Source organism: Cupressus sempervirens, chromosome 6 (genome assembly GCF_028749045.1).
Source record: "Cupressus sempervirens isolate cs-2001-9-10 chromosome 6, ASM2874904v1, whole genome shotgun sequence".
Lineage (NCBI taxonomy): Eukaryota > Viridiplantae > Streptophyta > Pinopsida > Cupressales > Cupressaceae > Cupressus > Cupressus sempervirens.
Window position 1 is genome coordinate 284,728,076 of NC_143123.1, and position 14,611 is coordinate 284,742,686.

General features: G+C 36.9%; 1 protein-coding gene across 8 annotated transcripts in view; it reads right to left on the bottom strand.

Annotated features, from left to right (window-relative positions):
- LOC149552326 (Pentatricopeptide repeat (PPR) superfamily protein) overlaps window positions 1–14,611 on the bottom strand; it is a 156,211-nt gene that overhangs the window by 122,174 nt on the left and 19,426 nt on the right. For 6 of the 8 annotated variants that reach the window (XM_089787856.1, XM_089787855.1, XM_089787860.1 and 3 more), the window contains 2 exons: window positions 2,145–2,277; window positions 1,832–1,994 (listed from right to left, as the gene is read on the bottom strand). In XM_089787856.1, coding sequence (XP_089643982.1) covers window positions 1,832–1,994; window positions 2,145–2,277 — 296 coding nt within the window. Of the gene's footprint in view, window positions 1–1,831; window positions 1,995–2,144; window positions 2,332–14,611 lie in introns of all 8 variants that reach the window. The other 2 variants (XM_089787854.1, XM_089787853.1) reach the window with 1 other exon arrangement.

Here is a 14,611-nt window from a genome sequence, read left to right on the forward strand (position 1 = left end):
TCTATTTTATTTTCCCTTTTTATGACCACTTAGCTTATAGAAATAGCACTCTTAGATTCCTATTGTATTATAATTTACAATTTCTAATTTTTTTTAATTTTGTTGGTTGCCTCTAGGTTGCGAGCTCTTCTGCTGCTGAGCGGAATTGTAGTACATGCTCCTTTATCCACTCAGTGAAGCATAACTGGTTGGGTTCCAAGAAAGCAGAGGACTTGGTATATATTCACAACAAGAAGCGCCTCCTGTCACGCAAGGATCCCAAATACAAGAAGGGGCTAGAGAAGTTGTGGGATGTATTACCCTAGACTACTGACTTGGAGATGACCGTCCACAATCTAGCTAGAATTATCTTGCTAGATGGTGAGGAGGAGGAGGAGAATGTGACAGCATCTGGGGCTAGAGGAACCAATTTGGGTCCCAATGATGAGGATATAGATAAAGTTGGGGATGAAGCCATTGATCCCCCATTTTTTGATGACCCATTTGACCCTTGAAGGGCATTTGCATCTTTGATACTATGAGTCTGTGATCATTGATAACTATTAAACTGTGTCATATATCATTATGTTTCAAACTTTATTATATGGCAATCTGATGAACTAGTTTATGTTTTAAATTTTCATTTTGCAATTTAGTAATTCAATGCATGCTTTTCTTTACAATCATGAACATAGATTAATGAGCGAGTATATAATCTTTATCTTTGACTTTTGGCATTGATCAATGATCAAGTAACATTGATATATTCATACTATGAAATGACTTAGTTAGTTAGTTTTACAATTATGCAAGTTTCTCTTTTTTTTTTTCATACACACACACAGACGCTCACGAACCCAAATGGGAAAAGAAAATGCCCAAACCCGAATCAGCAACCTAGATATAAACCTTTTAGTTCTCCAAACATGTATAGTAGGTGATACATTAACCCTACCCTAAGAAGTATTTAATAGCACATATCCTCCAAGGTTAGTTGTGGCAATTCAATTGTTTTTCCAACTCTAAAGAATAAGCTAAGTCCTTTTTAGGCTGGATTGTTTGACTACTTCAGGAAGCTTTATAATGTTTCCACCCGATATTGAGAAAAGAACATTCATAGCTTTAAAATAATCTCTGCAGGTCATTTTTTAACAGGTCTGAGGATGAGTAACCTTTCTCAATGGTTACCAACTATAAAACCAAATTAGTTTTGACAAGTTATTCTTTATAACAAGTATTTGATTTATTTTTTATTTAGTTCACTAATATCAACTTAGATGCCTTACACACACCTATGTACAACAATTATGTGGCATTTTAGTTCCGTTCACTATTCTTTATTCATCAATAAATGTTTCTCAATCTTTCCTTCTTGTGTACAAGCAAATTTACTTGCATCCAAGCATTAAAGATATCTTGCAAGTCCTTTGACATATAGAATGCCATTATGGTTGAAATTCAAGAATACTCCATCCATTCGTGTGTAATATCAAACTTGCTTCCAAGCAGAAAAGTTCCATAGACCAAATATGAATATATTAGTTGTATGTTCAAGCAACTCAATTATACCAGTCCCAATTATGGATCTTTTTTTATACTTTATGTTTACAAGATTTGAACACTACAGTTGAGATGTTAACTAAACTTTAGACTCACCATTCAATGAAACCTTGACTTCTTAGTCAAAAGCATTTTAAACTGAATGAATTTTTCATGTAGTTCTATATCTTCAATTTGCATAGAATAAAAATGCCTTCCTTCCTTGTGACAAAATTCCTGCAAATATTGATGTCATTTTATTTCAACACACTTTAGGAACAGCAACAATAATTTGCAGAAATAAAATACTTACATCTGGCACTAGGCCCATGGATTTCATTTCATCCATGAAATAAAGAGAATCTTGCAGTCGTGCTCCCTTCATTGCACCTACAAGCAATGTGTGAAAAGTGTCCCGAATTGGCTGCACTCCATCCAATTGCATGTCATCATAGACATCCCTCAACAAGAAATATCTGTACCCTTACCACACCAATGAATCCTCAGTGAAGAAGTATTATAACCTAATCAAGGAGAACATCAATTATTCGAAAAACCAAAGATGCTACAGGACATTCAATGCACAATATGTAGTACCCAATGCTATAGCTTACTGTAGCTTATACCTTCTCTGCATGGTAAGAGATCCAAGAACTGTATTGTACTCTGAAATATTATTTGCATAATTTCTTTTTGCATACTCTTCTGGTCCTATACCTAAGGACGAAGTAGAAAACATGGCTATTGCTCCCTGAAATGCTGGAAAAAATAAACTTTGTTTAGGGAACAATAATGTATCCAGCAATCCCAGACCTGAATGCAAAATAAGGACCCATGAAAAATATCGTAAAGCTCTTCAAAAATATCTACTTCTTTAAGACACTAGCAAATGTATATATCAACAAGGCCAAGTGCTTTGATCAAGAGATGGTGAAGAGAAACTGTATATTCCTAATTGTGTTCAACTATTTAAGAATGTACAAAGTAAATTTTGAACATGTAAGGCATCACAATGAAAAGATCAAATACAACAAATGAGAGTGAAATATGTCCTTGAAATTTCGAAGAGGTCAGCCACTACATTCCTTTGAGGACAGGTATAAATTGAAAAAATTGACATGCCACAAGAAATGCCATATTACAGTCAATTCCTAAAAATGCTAAATCTTTAACATAATGAATGGAAATATGTATGGGGATATATATCATAACAATGAGCACAAGGATATGGATGGCAATGCAGAATAAAAATAAAGTTCTCAGTTGTGTGGATGGTATGTTAAAATAGACATAAAATTGATATTCATAAGCAAATAGAACTAGCATCTATTAATTACTCTATTTCACATTGTAAATGCTTTATAAAGGTATCCTCGACAAAAGCTGTTAGCATCAACATGAAGAAGTACAAGAACACAAATCAAAAAACTTATTCAGTCAAAATGAACAATTTGACCAGCTTATTTTAATTTCATGAAAGCCTGCATCAATAATACTGACAAAGTAAATATTGAATTCTTGAGGGTTGTGGATGTTAAACCTACTAATGGAATGTTCGCTTGAAACAATTGAAGATCTGGAGAGGCCCCGAGAGGGGGCTCTAGCATAGATATTAAATATGTTTTTGGTCTCTTGTTATTAGATGGTTAGTTCTGAGATTTTAGATTAAAAAGGATCTGATCATTGGCCAATCAAATTCATTGCCGGTCACTTACATATCTGAAAGAATCCCTCTTTAAGTTTCGGCTTATATGGCTTCAAGATACTTTCCTTCAAGATTTATGATGGCATGCTGACAAAAGAGGAGGCCTTCTTATGGCACTGCTATGTACTTATTTGTCAAGCGACTTCAATTCATCAAGTATAAGATTAAAAGGTGGAACAGGTTGTGTTTTGGTAAAATCTTCTTGAAGAAGACTCAAGAACAATCTTGGGTGGATTCCATTACTCATCAAATCAAAGACCAAGGCCTTCTAAAGAAACTTTATAGAGAGGATTCAGTTTCAATGAAGGTATTAGAGGAATGGGGGCTTAGGGAGGAGATTTTTTGGAAGCAAAATGTGAGAGCTGATTGACTTCAAGAAGGTGATAGGAACAATCCAGTGAAAGAAAGAAAATACGGTAATACCATCACTTCTCTCATTTCTTCAGGGTGTCCCTACCTCTTCTTCTAGGGAATTTCCTCAAGAGGTCAGTACATTCTTTGGGGCCTTGTTTGTTGAGGATTTCCTTCCTGTCAATATGGAAGAAGGTTTGTGCTTTATTACATTCCCTCTCTTGTCTCTGCTAAAATGGATGAGAATCTTTAAAGATCGATTTCTTTGGATGAAGTTGAAGGAGTAGTGTTTGAAATGAAGAAGAGTAAAGCTCCTTGTCTCCATGACTTTCATATAGAATTTTATCAAGAATTTTGGAAAATAATCAAGTTGAATATCTTGGAGGTGATGAAGGAATCTTATAGAAACAAAGAGATGCTAAGGGCTATGAATGCTACTTTCTTGTTCTTATCCCTAATAAGGAGGAACCTAACTTTTTTTACTCATTTTGCCGCATTGCTTTATATAACGTAATTTACAAAATCATCACGAAGTTGATTGCAAATAGGCTTAAGCCATGGCTCACTACACTGATCTATACAAAAAAGGAAAGTTTTGTAGTTAAGAGACGTTCTTGATGGGATTATCATAGCTACAAAAGCTATTCATTCTATGGCTACTTCTAAAGAAAACACTAGGTTTATAAAATTGGGCATGGAAAACACTTATGATAAGGTCAAATGGAGCTTCCTCGTAAAGTGCTCAAAGCCCTTGATTTTGGCACTGAGTGGATTAACTGGGTTATGAGTTGCATAACTACCTCTTCTTTTGTCATTCTCATCAATAGTGAACCTACCAAATCTTCTTTTGTTGTTCTCTTCTTTTGTGTAACTCTTTTGAGTTAATATCTTTCTGTTATATTTATAGGGAGTGGGAAAAGGCAGCTAAATGCCTAGCTAAGTGGGCTTCTATGAGGAAAATTGGCTGAAACATTGGGAAAGAGGGTGATTTTCCCAAGGATTGTACCCAATCCCTTAATAAAATTCTTGAGGTGGACATGATGAGTTTGTTATGGCACTCTTTGGGTACCTATCGGTTTGTGTTTCTTGTTTTGTATTGATCTTTTTGGTTCAATAGATTTTTACCCTTTTCCAAAAAAAATTGCATTTTTAATAAGCTTTTAAAATCACTTTACTTACCATTGTGTAATGTTCCCGAATCAGAATTAACTTCACACAAGCATGTATACTAAATCCCAATGGGCTGGATGAGAAGGATGGTTGAATTAGGATGGTGTATGGGCTGCTTGATGGCCGTATGGTAGGTACTTGGAGGCTGCACAGCAGCTATGTGAGGGTCATACAGAATGGATAGAAGAAAATGTACGATGAGGGTATGTTAGAAACACGGTTCTATGGTGAGAGCCAATTGGACGTACAGTGTTGGGAGGTACGGCTGTATGGTGTGGCCAAACCCGTACGGTGAGGCAAGGGAATCACCGTACATGAGGGGAGAGTGTCGTATGAAGAGTGTGGGGAGGTATACAGTGAAGTCAACGGCGTACGGTGGGGTGAGGGTGTTTTGGGTATGGCAGTATGGCGAGATGTCTATACGGTGCAATTAGGAGGTTGTGTGGTGGAAGTAGGGAGGGATTCAGCGATGCCACGAATAGCAATAATGTTCCCACACACGGATAGTGCACCGAATTGTCAAATCCCAAGTTAAGCTGTACACAACGGAATACAAGTGATCACCTCCGCCAGAGATACCAATAAACACTAGTAAAAGTATAGAATAACAATCACAAATTGATATAGATATAAATATTTGCAAATAATGATGGCACTCCCATTTGCCAAATCTAAACCATGTATTACAAAGACGGAATAGGGTGAGGGATGAATCCTACCAAAACCGCACTAGCCAAATAGGGAAGATCTTTCACTTCCGAAATGGTGAACAATAGAGAATCCCAACTGGAATTCACAAGACAAAAGAAATAATCCAAATCACATCCTAACTACAATCTACATGCCGTGCTTAAATACCCTTCGGATAAACATCCCAAGGGTTTACAAAAATAGCCAATAGTCAACACCTATGAAACAATTAATTAAAAATGGGTCCGAGATATACTAAATCAATCGGAAAACACCAATACAAACATTAATAACTTGGGCCCCAAATTAATTGAAATTGGGAACATTACAAATCCTCGCTGCCCAAAAATTGCTTGTCCTCAAGCAATTTGCAACTCCAGGATCCCAAACCATGCGTGGAGGTCAATAGTTGTATCTTCTGAAGTCTACATGTAGCATCATGATCACATACACACACTTAGGAAAGGAGAGTAAATATTCATCAAATTTTTGCTGTGCCACTCTGATATAAACATTGTCATGTCCTGAGTCACCGGGATCCCAAGGATGCCAATCATAACATACAACGATGTTATCATGTTCATCAATCTCTTCGAGTATGGTCATACACACAGACATCAATGTTGGTACAAACCCAACAATTCTAGCTGTAGATAAAACCTTGGCAACACACAAAACCTCGGTTGAAACCTCGACGATGGATAGAGCCAGGACAATGAGCAATGTATCAACGGTTGTAGTTGCACTGGCGAACACACAATGATGACACGGTGACCACAACGACAATGACGGGCACGGACTCGGTGTTGGTGACAGACACAAACTTGGTGTCGATGACGGACATAAACTCGACGATGGACACAGACTCGGCGTTGGTAACGGACACAACGACAGTGACTAACACAACAATGGTGACAAACGCAACGACAACGACAAATACAACAGCGTTGGTAACGGACACAACGACGGTGACTAATACAACGATGGTGACAGACGCAATGACGACGACGAATACAATGACGATAATGATGGTGACGAATAGAACAACAATGGATACAAACTCGATGACGGTGACAAACACATCGACAAAGACACGCCAATGGCGGACATAACCGTGACTAACATAAACTCGACGACGGTGATGGACACAACAGTGACAAACATGATGGTGACGAACATGGTGATGGACTTTGCAACAGACATGGTGACGATGATAGACATGACGATGGCGGACATAACAGTGACTAACATAAACTTGACGACAGTGATGGACACAACAATAATAGACATGATGGTGACGGACATGGTGATGGACATTGCAACAGACATGGTGACAATGATAGACACGGCGACGGTGACGAAAACAAACACAACTATGGTTACAGATACAACCATAGTGACAGACATACAACTTAGGCAACGAACATGACCATGGTGATGGACATAGCTTCAGTGACAAACATAGTCTCGGCAACAACCTTAGTGATGAGCATAACTTGATCCGTCCATGTCTTCAAAAGATTCGTGCAAGCAACCTCTTCATTTTTTTGGTGTTCTCCCCATGTTGGTGTACTAGAAAGATTTAGAAAATCCTCCTGGAGCAGCCCTGTAATCATGTCTTCACTTTCCTCATGTAAAGCATCACCCTTATCGTTCTCATCCAATTTCTCCCACTTGTGCAAATGAGATATTAGTTTTTCTTCACAATGCTTGAAAACATTACTGACCAATCTATATGCTGCTATAGAGGGGATACATTCTAGATTATGAACAACCCATAACATAGATGTGATGGGTTGGGATATCTCATCCATCTCTTCAATGTATGAAATCATAAGATTCTCCATAGCAACTGAAATCTTAGTATCATGATCTTCCTTGATGGTGACCAAGAAGTGATGAAACATATCATGGACCAAATTTTGCAACTCAAGATCTAAGAGAAGGTTACTTTGACATTTGCACAATTCTCCAATATTGTAGATCTCCTACCAAAAGGGTCACTATTGAAGTCAGTGAGACTCTGAAAGCTGTCAACTATCAATTGCAATATCTCTATCATGGTGTTATCATCATACGGTGCCTTAGGAGCCGAAATTCTCAAGATCTCACTAAGACATGCTTCAACTGTCAATCTTTTATCCTTGTCATGGTGTCTCAAAAGCTTGGGTTGACTTAAGGCATCTTTAATCGATGAGAGGATTCTCTGTATAAATCTTGAAGGTAATTGGTTAAACTTACACATACTTCCAACAAATCTAATAGAAGATCAACACCTTTGCTGAGCTCTTTGCCAATCCCTTGCAGTGTCTTCAACCACCACTCTCCATCGTTGCTTTGTGCCATAGCGCTATCCCAATCCCAAAATCTCTCAATCATCCCAACAAGCTGGCAAGATCACTAGCTCTGATACCACTGTAATGTTCCCGAATCAAAATTAACTTCACACAGGTGTGTATACTGAATCCCAATGGGTTGGATGAGGACGATTGAATTAAGATGGTGTACAGACTAATTGATGGCCGTACAGTAGGTACTTGGAGGTTGCACGGCAGTTATGTGAGGGTCGTATAGAATGGAGAAGAAAATGTACGATGAGGGTATGTTAGAAACAAGGTTGTATGGTGAGAGCCAATTGGATGTACGGTGTTGGTAGGTACGATCATACGGTGTGGCAAAACCCGTACGGTGAGGCAAGGGAATCACTGTACATGAGGGGAGAGTGTCGTACGGAGAGTGTGGGGGGGTATACAGTGAAGTCGACGGCGTACGATGGGGTGAGGGTGTCTTGGGTATGGCAGTATGGCGAGATGTCTGTACGGTGCAATTAGGAGGATGTGTGGTGGAAGTAGGGAGGGATTCAGCGATGCCACAAATAGAAATAATGTTCCCGCACACGGATAGTGCACCGAATTGTCAGATCCCAAGTTAAGCTATACACAATGGAATACAAGTGATCGCCTTCGCCAGAGATACCAATAAACGCTAGTACAAGTATAGAATAATAATCACAAATTGATATAGATATAAATATTTGCAAATAATAATGGCACTCCCATTTGCTAGATCTAAACCATGTATTACAGAGACGGAATAAAGTGAGGGATGAATCCTACCGAAACCGCACTAGCCAAATAGGGAAGATCTTTCACTTTCGAAATGGCGAACAATAGAGAATCCCAACTAGAATTCACATTACAAAAGAAATAATCCGAATCACATCCTAACTACAATCTACATGCCGTGTTTAAATACCCTTCGGATAAACATCCCGAGGGTTTAAAAAAATAGCCGACAGTCAACACATACGGAACAATTAATTAAAAAGGGGTCCGAGATATACTAAATCAATCGGAACCCACCAATACAAACATTAATAACTTGGGCCCCAAATTAATTAAAATTGGGAACATTACACATTGCATATGACATGATAATAATTAAGTTTTACCACTTGAAAGTAAAGTGATTGGAACTAGCTTATAATATTATTGATTCTTTAAGTTTGTTAAAAGGGCAAGGTATTATTATTATTATTGCAATCAAAAGAAGCAATTAGAATAGGAACTATAGGTCAAAGAATTGAGTTGGGTTATTTCCTCTTTGGGATTTCATTTAGGGATTATGTTGCAATTTTGTGGAATCTTCATCATTCATATCAAATTTCCAAAAAGATTCAAGACAAGATTCTTGTTCATGAAATATGTCATCTCCCCTTTTGTTAAAAATTGGATTTTGATCAACATTAACCCACTTTATTCTAATGAGAGTAAATTGAAAAAGCTTATGGAGGGGAAATAATTTAATATTTATTAATGTCTAAATCAATAGGGCATTTAAAAATTAAATTATATATATGGAGACACTTGGTGGGGCATCAAATTTTGTGGCATAATGAGGAGCTTTAAATATCTCTAATTAATGACATTCCCAAGAAGAGTGGGATGGGAGACTGCAGTATTTCTAATTAATTAATTACCCACCAAGAGCAAATGTGGCAAGCAAAAGGGAAGTGGAAAGCTGTTGCATGATGAATTTTAGAAAGTTTCCACCGTTACAAGTGGAGAAGAATCTTGGACAACTCCCTGACAACTTCTGGCAAATGATATAACCAAATTACCAAGAATTCCCAAAGGAGTAAGTTTGAATATGAGCACCAAAATCTGCATGCAGGATGGACACAAATATTGTAATTTTGGTCCTTCGGAGGGTATTTTGGATATCACTCTCTCTCATATTTGTAGACTTGCAGGAAGTTTCTTCAATGGACGAAACCTTATTGGAGTAGAAGGCTTGTGGACAAAAACCCATGAGCAGTAGGTGGTCAGAGGATGGGAACCCTTTGCTCACAGTGGTTGATCTCATCCAGTGCTGCATTAGGGCTGAAGGAAGATAGGAATCTTGTTAGTTTCATCATTTCCGTTTGCAGGACTTTAAAGAATTGTTTGCAGTGGTTTAATGAGCATAGTTGTGTTTTGTTGTTCTTGTGAGTTATTTGTGGGTGCATTACAGCAGTATGCTGCTGTTATAATATTTGTAACAGACTATATACTATGTATATTTCCATTTGGAAGTCAAGCAGTGACATTGGTGATGTTTTAAGTGATTTTGATAAATTGCAGGAGTAATAGTTTATGAGTTTTGTTTAATATTTTGGGGTTGGGGAGATCATCTGTTGCTGCTATTATTAATCGTTTCAGACCTGATTATATGAAGCTCATATCAGAAAAAAACAGTTTCAATAACATTCTTTAAGGTTTCATTTAAATTGGCCTCTGATGTGCAAGACTAGCTAGCTAGTTTTGGTTTTTTCAGCAAAATTTGATATAATAATATGAATCTATTTTCCAGAGTTTAGAGTAATATTAAATTTTGGATCCAGTTTACAAAATAGTTTTACAAAACTCATCAATTTCAGTTAATAAAGAATTTAGATCAATGTTTGTGAAAAAGATATTGTTTTGAATAAGTTGTACTCTATCTCGAAAGAAAACAAAAAGAAAGATAAACATTCATTAGATTTCAATCTATATGAAATCAGGACACCAGTAGATTAGTGTACGACTCAGTAGAATCAATGAAGTCAAATTGGTATAAAATTAGTTGTTTAAGTCTTGACAACCAGGTTGCTTGTAACCAAAGAAACCAAGTAAGAGTAAGAAAGAACAAGAGATTTATTGTTTTGGGTTTCAAATTTGGATTTAGAATAAAAGCTGCTCCAGTAAGAATTCAATCTACTCTAATCATATATCTTGTCCTGTTTGGAGCTCTCTATAAAATTGGGATCGGAAAAGAATGAGAGGATCAACCTAGTGCTGTTGTTGATAATCTAGATTTTATAGCAGATCTTAGTTAAGTGAATCCATGGCTTCATAAAGACTAAATAGTTTCTGTAATCGTGTAAGGGAATCGAATGCATGGTGATTTAGTTCTAGATATTTTGTATGAGTTTTGAACTGAAACATGAGTACAATCTACATATCTCATGGAACCTTTTCATTGGGACACTGGATGTTTGAGTGCTTTCAAGGTTTGGTTAGCTTATGATTGTGTTGAACTCTTGTGAGAATTACAAGAGTACTGTCAACTAGGAAGTTGTGATTATAAACTCCTAAGAAACTTGTTTGGTTTTTCAGATATCTCTGTGTTCATGCTCTATCAGAATTCTGAGTTGAATGTTAAAAAAAATCTTAGAGAGGTCTGTGCTTCTGACCTAAGAAGTGAATACCTGTAATTTCCTGATTAGTGCAGGAGTTGCACCTAGAGGACTACAGTGCACGAGCGCTAGGGTCCTAAAAGTGTGCCAATGTCCTAAAGTTGCTTTGGTGTCCTACTGATAAGTTTTTTGAAAGTTGATAAGAGTCCTGGAAGTGCACAGATTTTTGAAAAGTGTGTTGTAGTCCTCAAACTGTACTAGTGTCTGACTTGTCAAAGTCTTTTGAAAGGTGAGTATATTTATAGGATATCTGCTAGTTTGTGCATTGTCAAAAAGAATTGACAAACACTGGTAGATAGTGAAAGGTTAGGATGGCTATCTAATCTGATTGCATGTAATTCTAATAAAAGTTGGTTTTAGACTATCTCTATAATGAGTTAAACCCATCTCGTTTTGTAATGATATGTCAGTAAGCATAATTGAAAGTGTAATCCATACTTCTCTACATTATTGGTCTTGTTCAAGACTGTGGGTACCCTAGTTACTTATATAGTACTAATACTAGATTGGATTAAGTGCAATTAGGTGTCTTGTGGATGATTCCAGCCAACACTACACTCTACTATTATATTGTACGTATGTGATGGAATTGAAATCTTCTTTTAGAAGGAACAATGAAAAAGCATCCCTCCATAATAAATTATTAATTGTCTAAGGATAATTAGAGTAAATTAAACTCAATATGCTTTGTCAACAATATGCTATAATACTTTCTTGTATTATGCTCTAAACTCGAACTAAGAAGCACTCTATGTGGGTATAAGCTTCAAAGTTCATTATAAGACAGTAGATTTTTTAGCTCATCATTCTTTCCCCGTCCTAGTTCAAGCATTTGCAACTAATCAAAATTCAGCCCTTCAAGATAGTTAGTGGAAAAATAAATGCTTTAGTAAATCCTTCCTATAAATTTTAATCAAAAACTTACAGAGAACTTGGCTTCTCCAAGTCTTTGTCTTTAAACTTCACTACAACCATCAATACAAGAAGGTTAATCTTCTTCATCTGCACCTGATTAAAGAAATTTCCTTACCCACTTCTCTCAGATGCCTTGATCCGAATTCCCCCTCCTATTGAAGTTCCCACTAAGGGGTTGTCTCATTATAATATTAGTTGTCTTCTTGTCTCTAGTATCAATGTCTTTGTCACCCATATTCTTTACTACAAGTCTCATTCTTAAATCTCCTTCTTGTCTCCATATTAAATGTATACATGGGTGGGATAAAGTGTGGTCCACTATGTCCCTCGTCCCATCCAAGGAAGTCCCTTATGACTTAATAGTGCAATTCTTTATTTTAAATTAGCTTCTCCACGAAGCACAAAGAACAAATCTTTTGTTGATGGCTGCCTAGTAGGCCAAGAAAGAAGATACAATGATGCGACTATGAGCCCAACCAAAAGCTTCACTAATTTTTATAAATTGTAAAGGAAAACCAAGATTCTGAAAAGGAAAGGAATACATATCTCAAAATAAATTCTTTAGTCTCTAAGACCATGTTGGAAAGACATGTCGTTGATGCCAAAATAGTATCATTTTGGTCTAGAATTTTTTGCAAAGATCATACCTGGGCCAAAAGGTGATGCAGGAGCATCCTAGGGAAGTCTGCAATCCTATATGAAGGGGCTTCATGCTTGAATTTATAGAGTTATGGTTTGCGTGGTTGGGGATGTGTTCGAGACATATTGGGCAACCTTGTCCTAAGTGCACATAGAGTTTGGAGTTATCATCTTGGGGTTAGAGCCATTTTGGTGACTATTGGTCGCGTGTTCCTAATTTACTGGTGAACTTCAGAAATTATATTCGTGAGCTTCAATCCGAGGGAGTTGGCATGTGTGCTCTTGGATTTGGATCATTGGATGGCACGTGGACCTATGTCTAAGTGCACGTATTCTTATGTGGTCTTTTGAGTTAGTTAAGTATTGTAAACTTGGGGCCTGTCCTAAGTATTTAATTACTTCATGTATTTAAAGTTTGTAGTCAAGCCGACTTGTGGCTTAAGGGTGTATTTGATGAGAGTATTTATTTAATGTCTACTATTCTAGGCCAACTTGTGGCTTGGTTTAGCATAAGTAGAGGGTCTTGTGGAGTCTAGAGTCATTATTAGTCATCCAACATGGAGGAAGCAAGGAGTAGCTGAGAGAACGAAGTTTGTTAGCAGAGCTAGTAGCTGCAGCTTAGGAAACAAGGAGGTTGCTTGGTGGCTTGCAAGCACAAGTTCTCTACCAAATTGTGGATCCAGACTAGCTAATTGTTGGATCTTGCGAGGTCTTGCAGAATTACTATTGTAATTGTTTTGTATTTGGCCGTAACCCAGAAGGCCTTACAGCTGGGCATGTTGGATGTAAATCTTATGATTCTATTATTAGAATTGACATTGTTGTGAATCTAAATCTCTGTGTTATTGTTTATATTCCACTGTGTGGTTATTTGCTAGGGGCTAGGACATCTTCTTTGGGAGTTCTCCTGCCTTGTACTGCATCAAAAGGTGACAGTGATGAAGAATTTCAGTACTGAAAACAATGAAGACGGATTGTTTGCAATATTATCAAATTCGTTGAACTTAGTTTCTCTTTTTTATACAGCCTGCCTTCCATTTCATTCATCAAGTATGTTGAATAGAGTTTCTTTGTATACAGCCTAGCCTGCCTTCCATTTTGCTCTCATATTTATTATCACATTAAGGCAGTGAGGAAGAATTTATCACAGAGAGAAGAGTTTAAAGGGCCTTTTTGTATATCATTGTTGCAAACAAAATCATTTTATTGCAAGGATGGTCCATATGTCGAAGAATAGTTACTTAGTAATAAAATGATGCTTATCGGGAGATGGTTATTTGTTCATGACTAAAAGACAAAACCTGATGTTTTGATGCTGCGTTTTTGCTGAGGCAGCAGAGGTAAAATGATTTGGAACATCCCACCTAATATTTTCTTTGGTATCAGGTACACACAGGCAGGTACTGATAAGTTATTGATTAAGTGGTCAGTTATATTACAAACAAAACTAAGATATGCCCGACAGACTTATGCGAATGAATTGGTGTTCTGTTTTGAAACGCCAAGTCCCTTGCCAAGTCAAACTAATTTTGGAATTAGTTCAGTATTCAACAAACATATATATGTATGCAGTTGTACTTATCAGGCTGACAAATCTCCAGATAGAACCAACAATACTTTGTTAAAGTTATATTTATCTTAATTACAACAATCAGTTTGCTGGTTGGTGGAATGGTATTCAATATTATAAATACGTATTGTGCTTTACTCATGAGACAGAACTGTGAATACAAATGGAAATTTAAATAAAGGGAAGAAAGTACTGACAGGAAAATAAAAGAAATGTGAAGAATTGTAGCAGTGAGCTGGGGATAGTTTATGTTAAAGTGCTGGGAAATTGATTGGATTATTTTCTGCAATTAATTCTTAGACAAAGTCAGAGGACTGATATTATACAGGAATTGAAA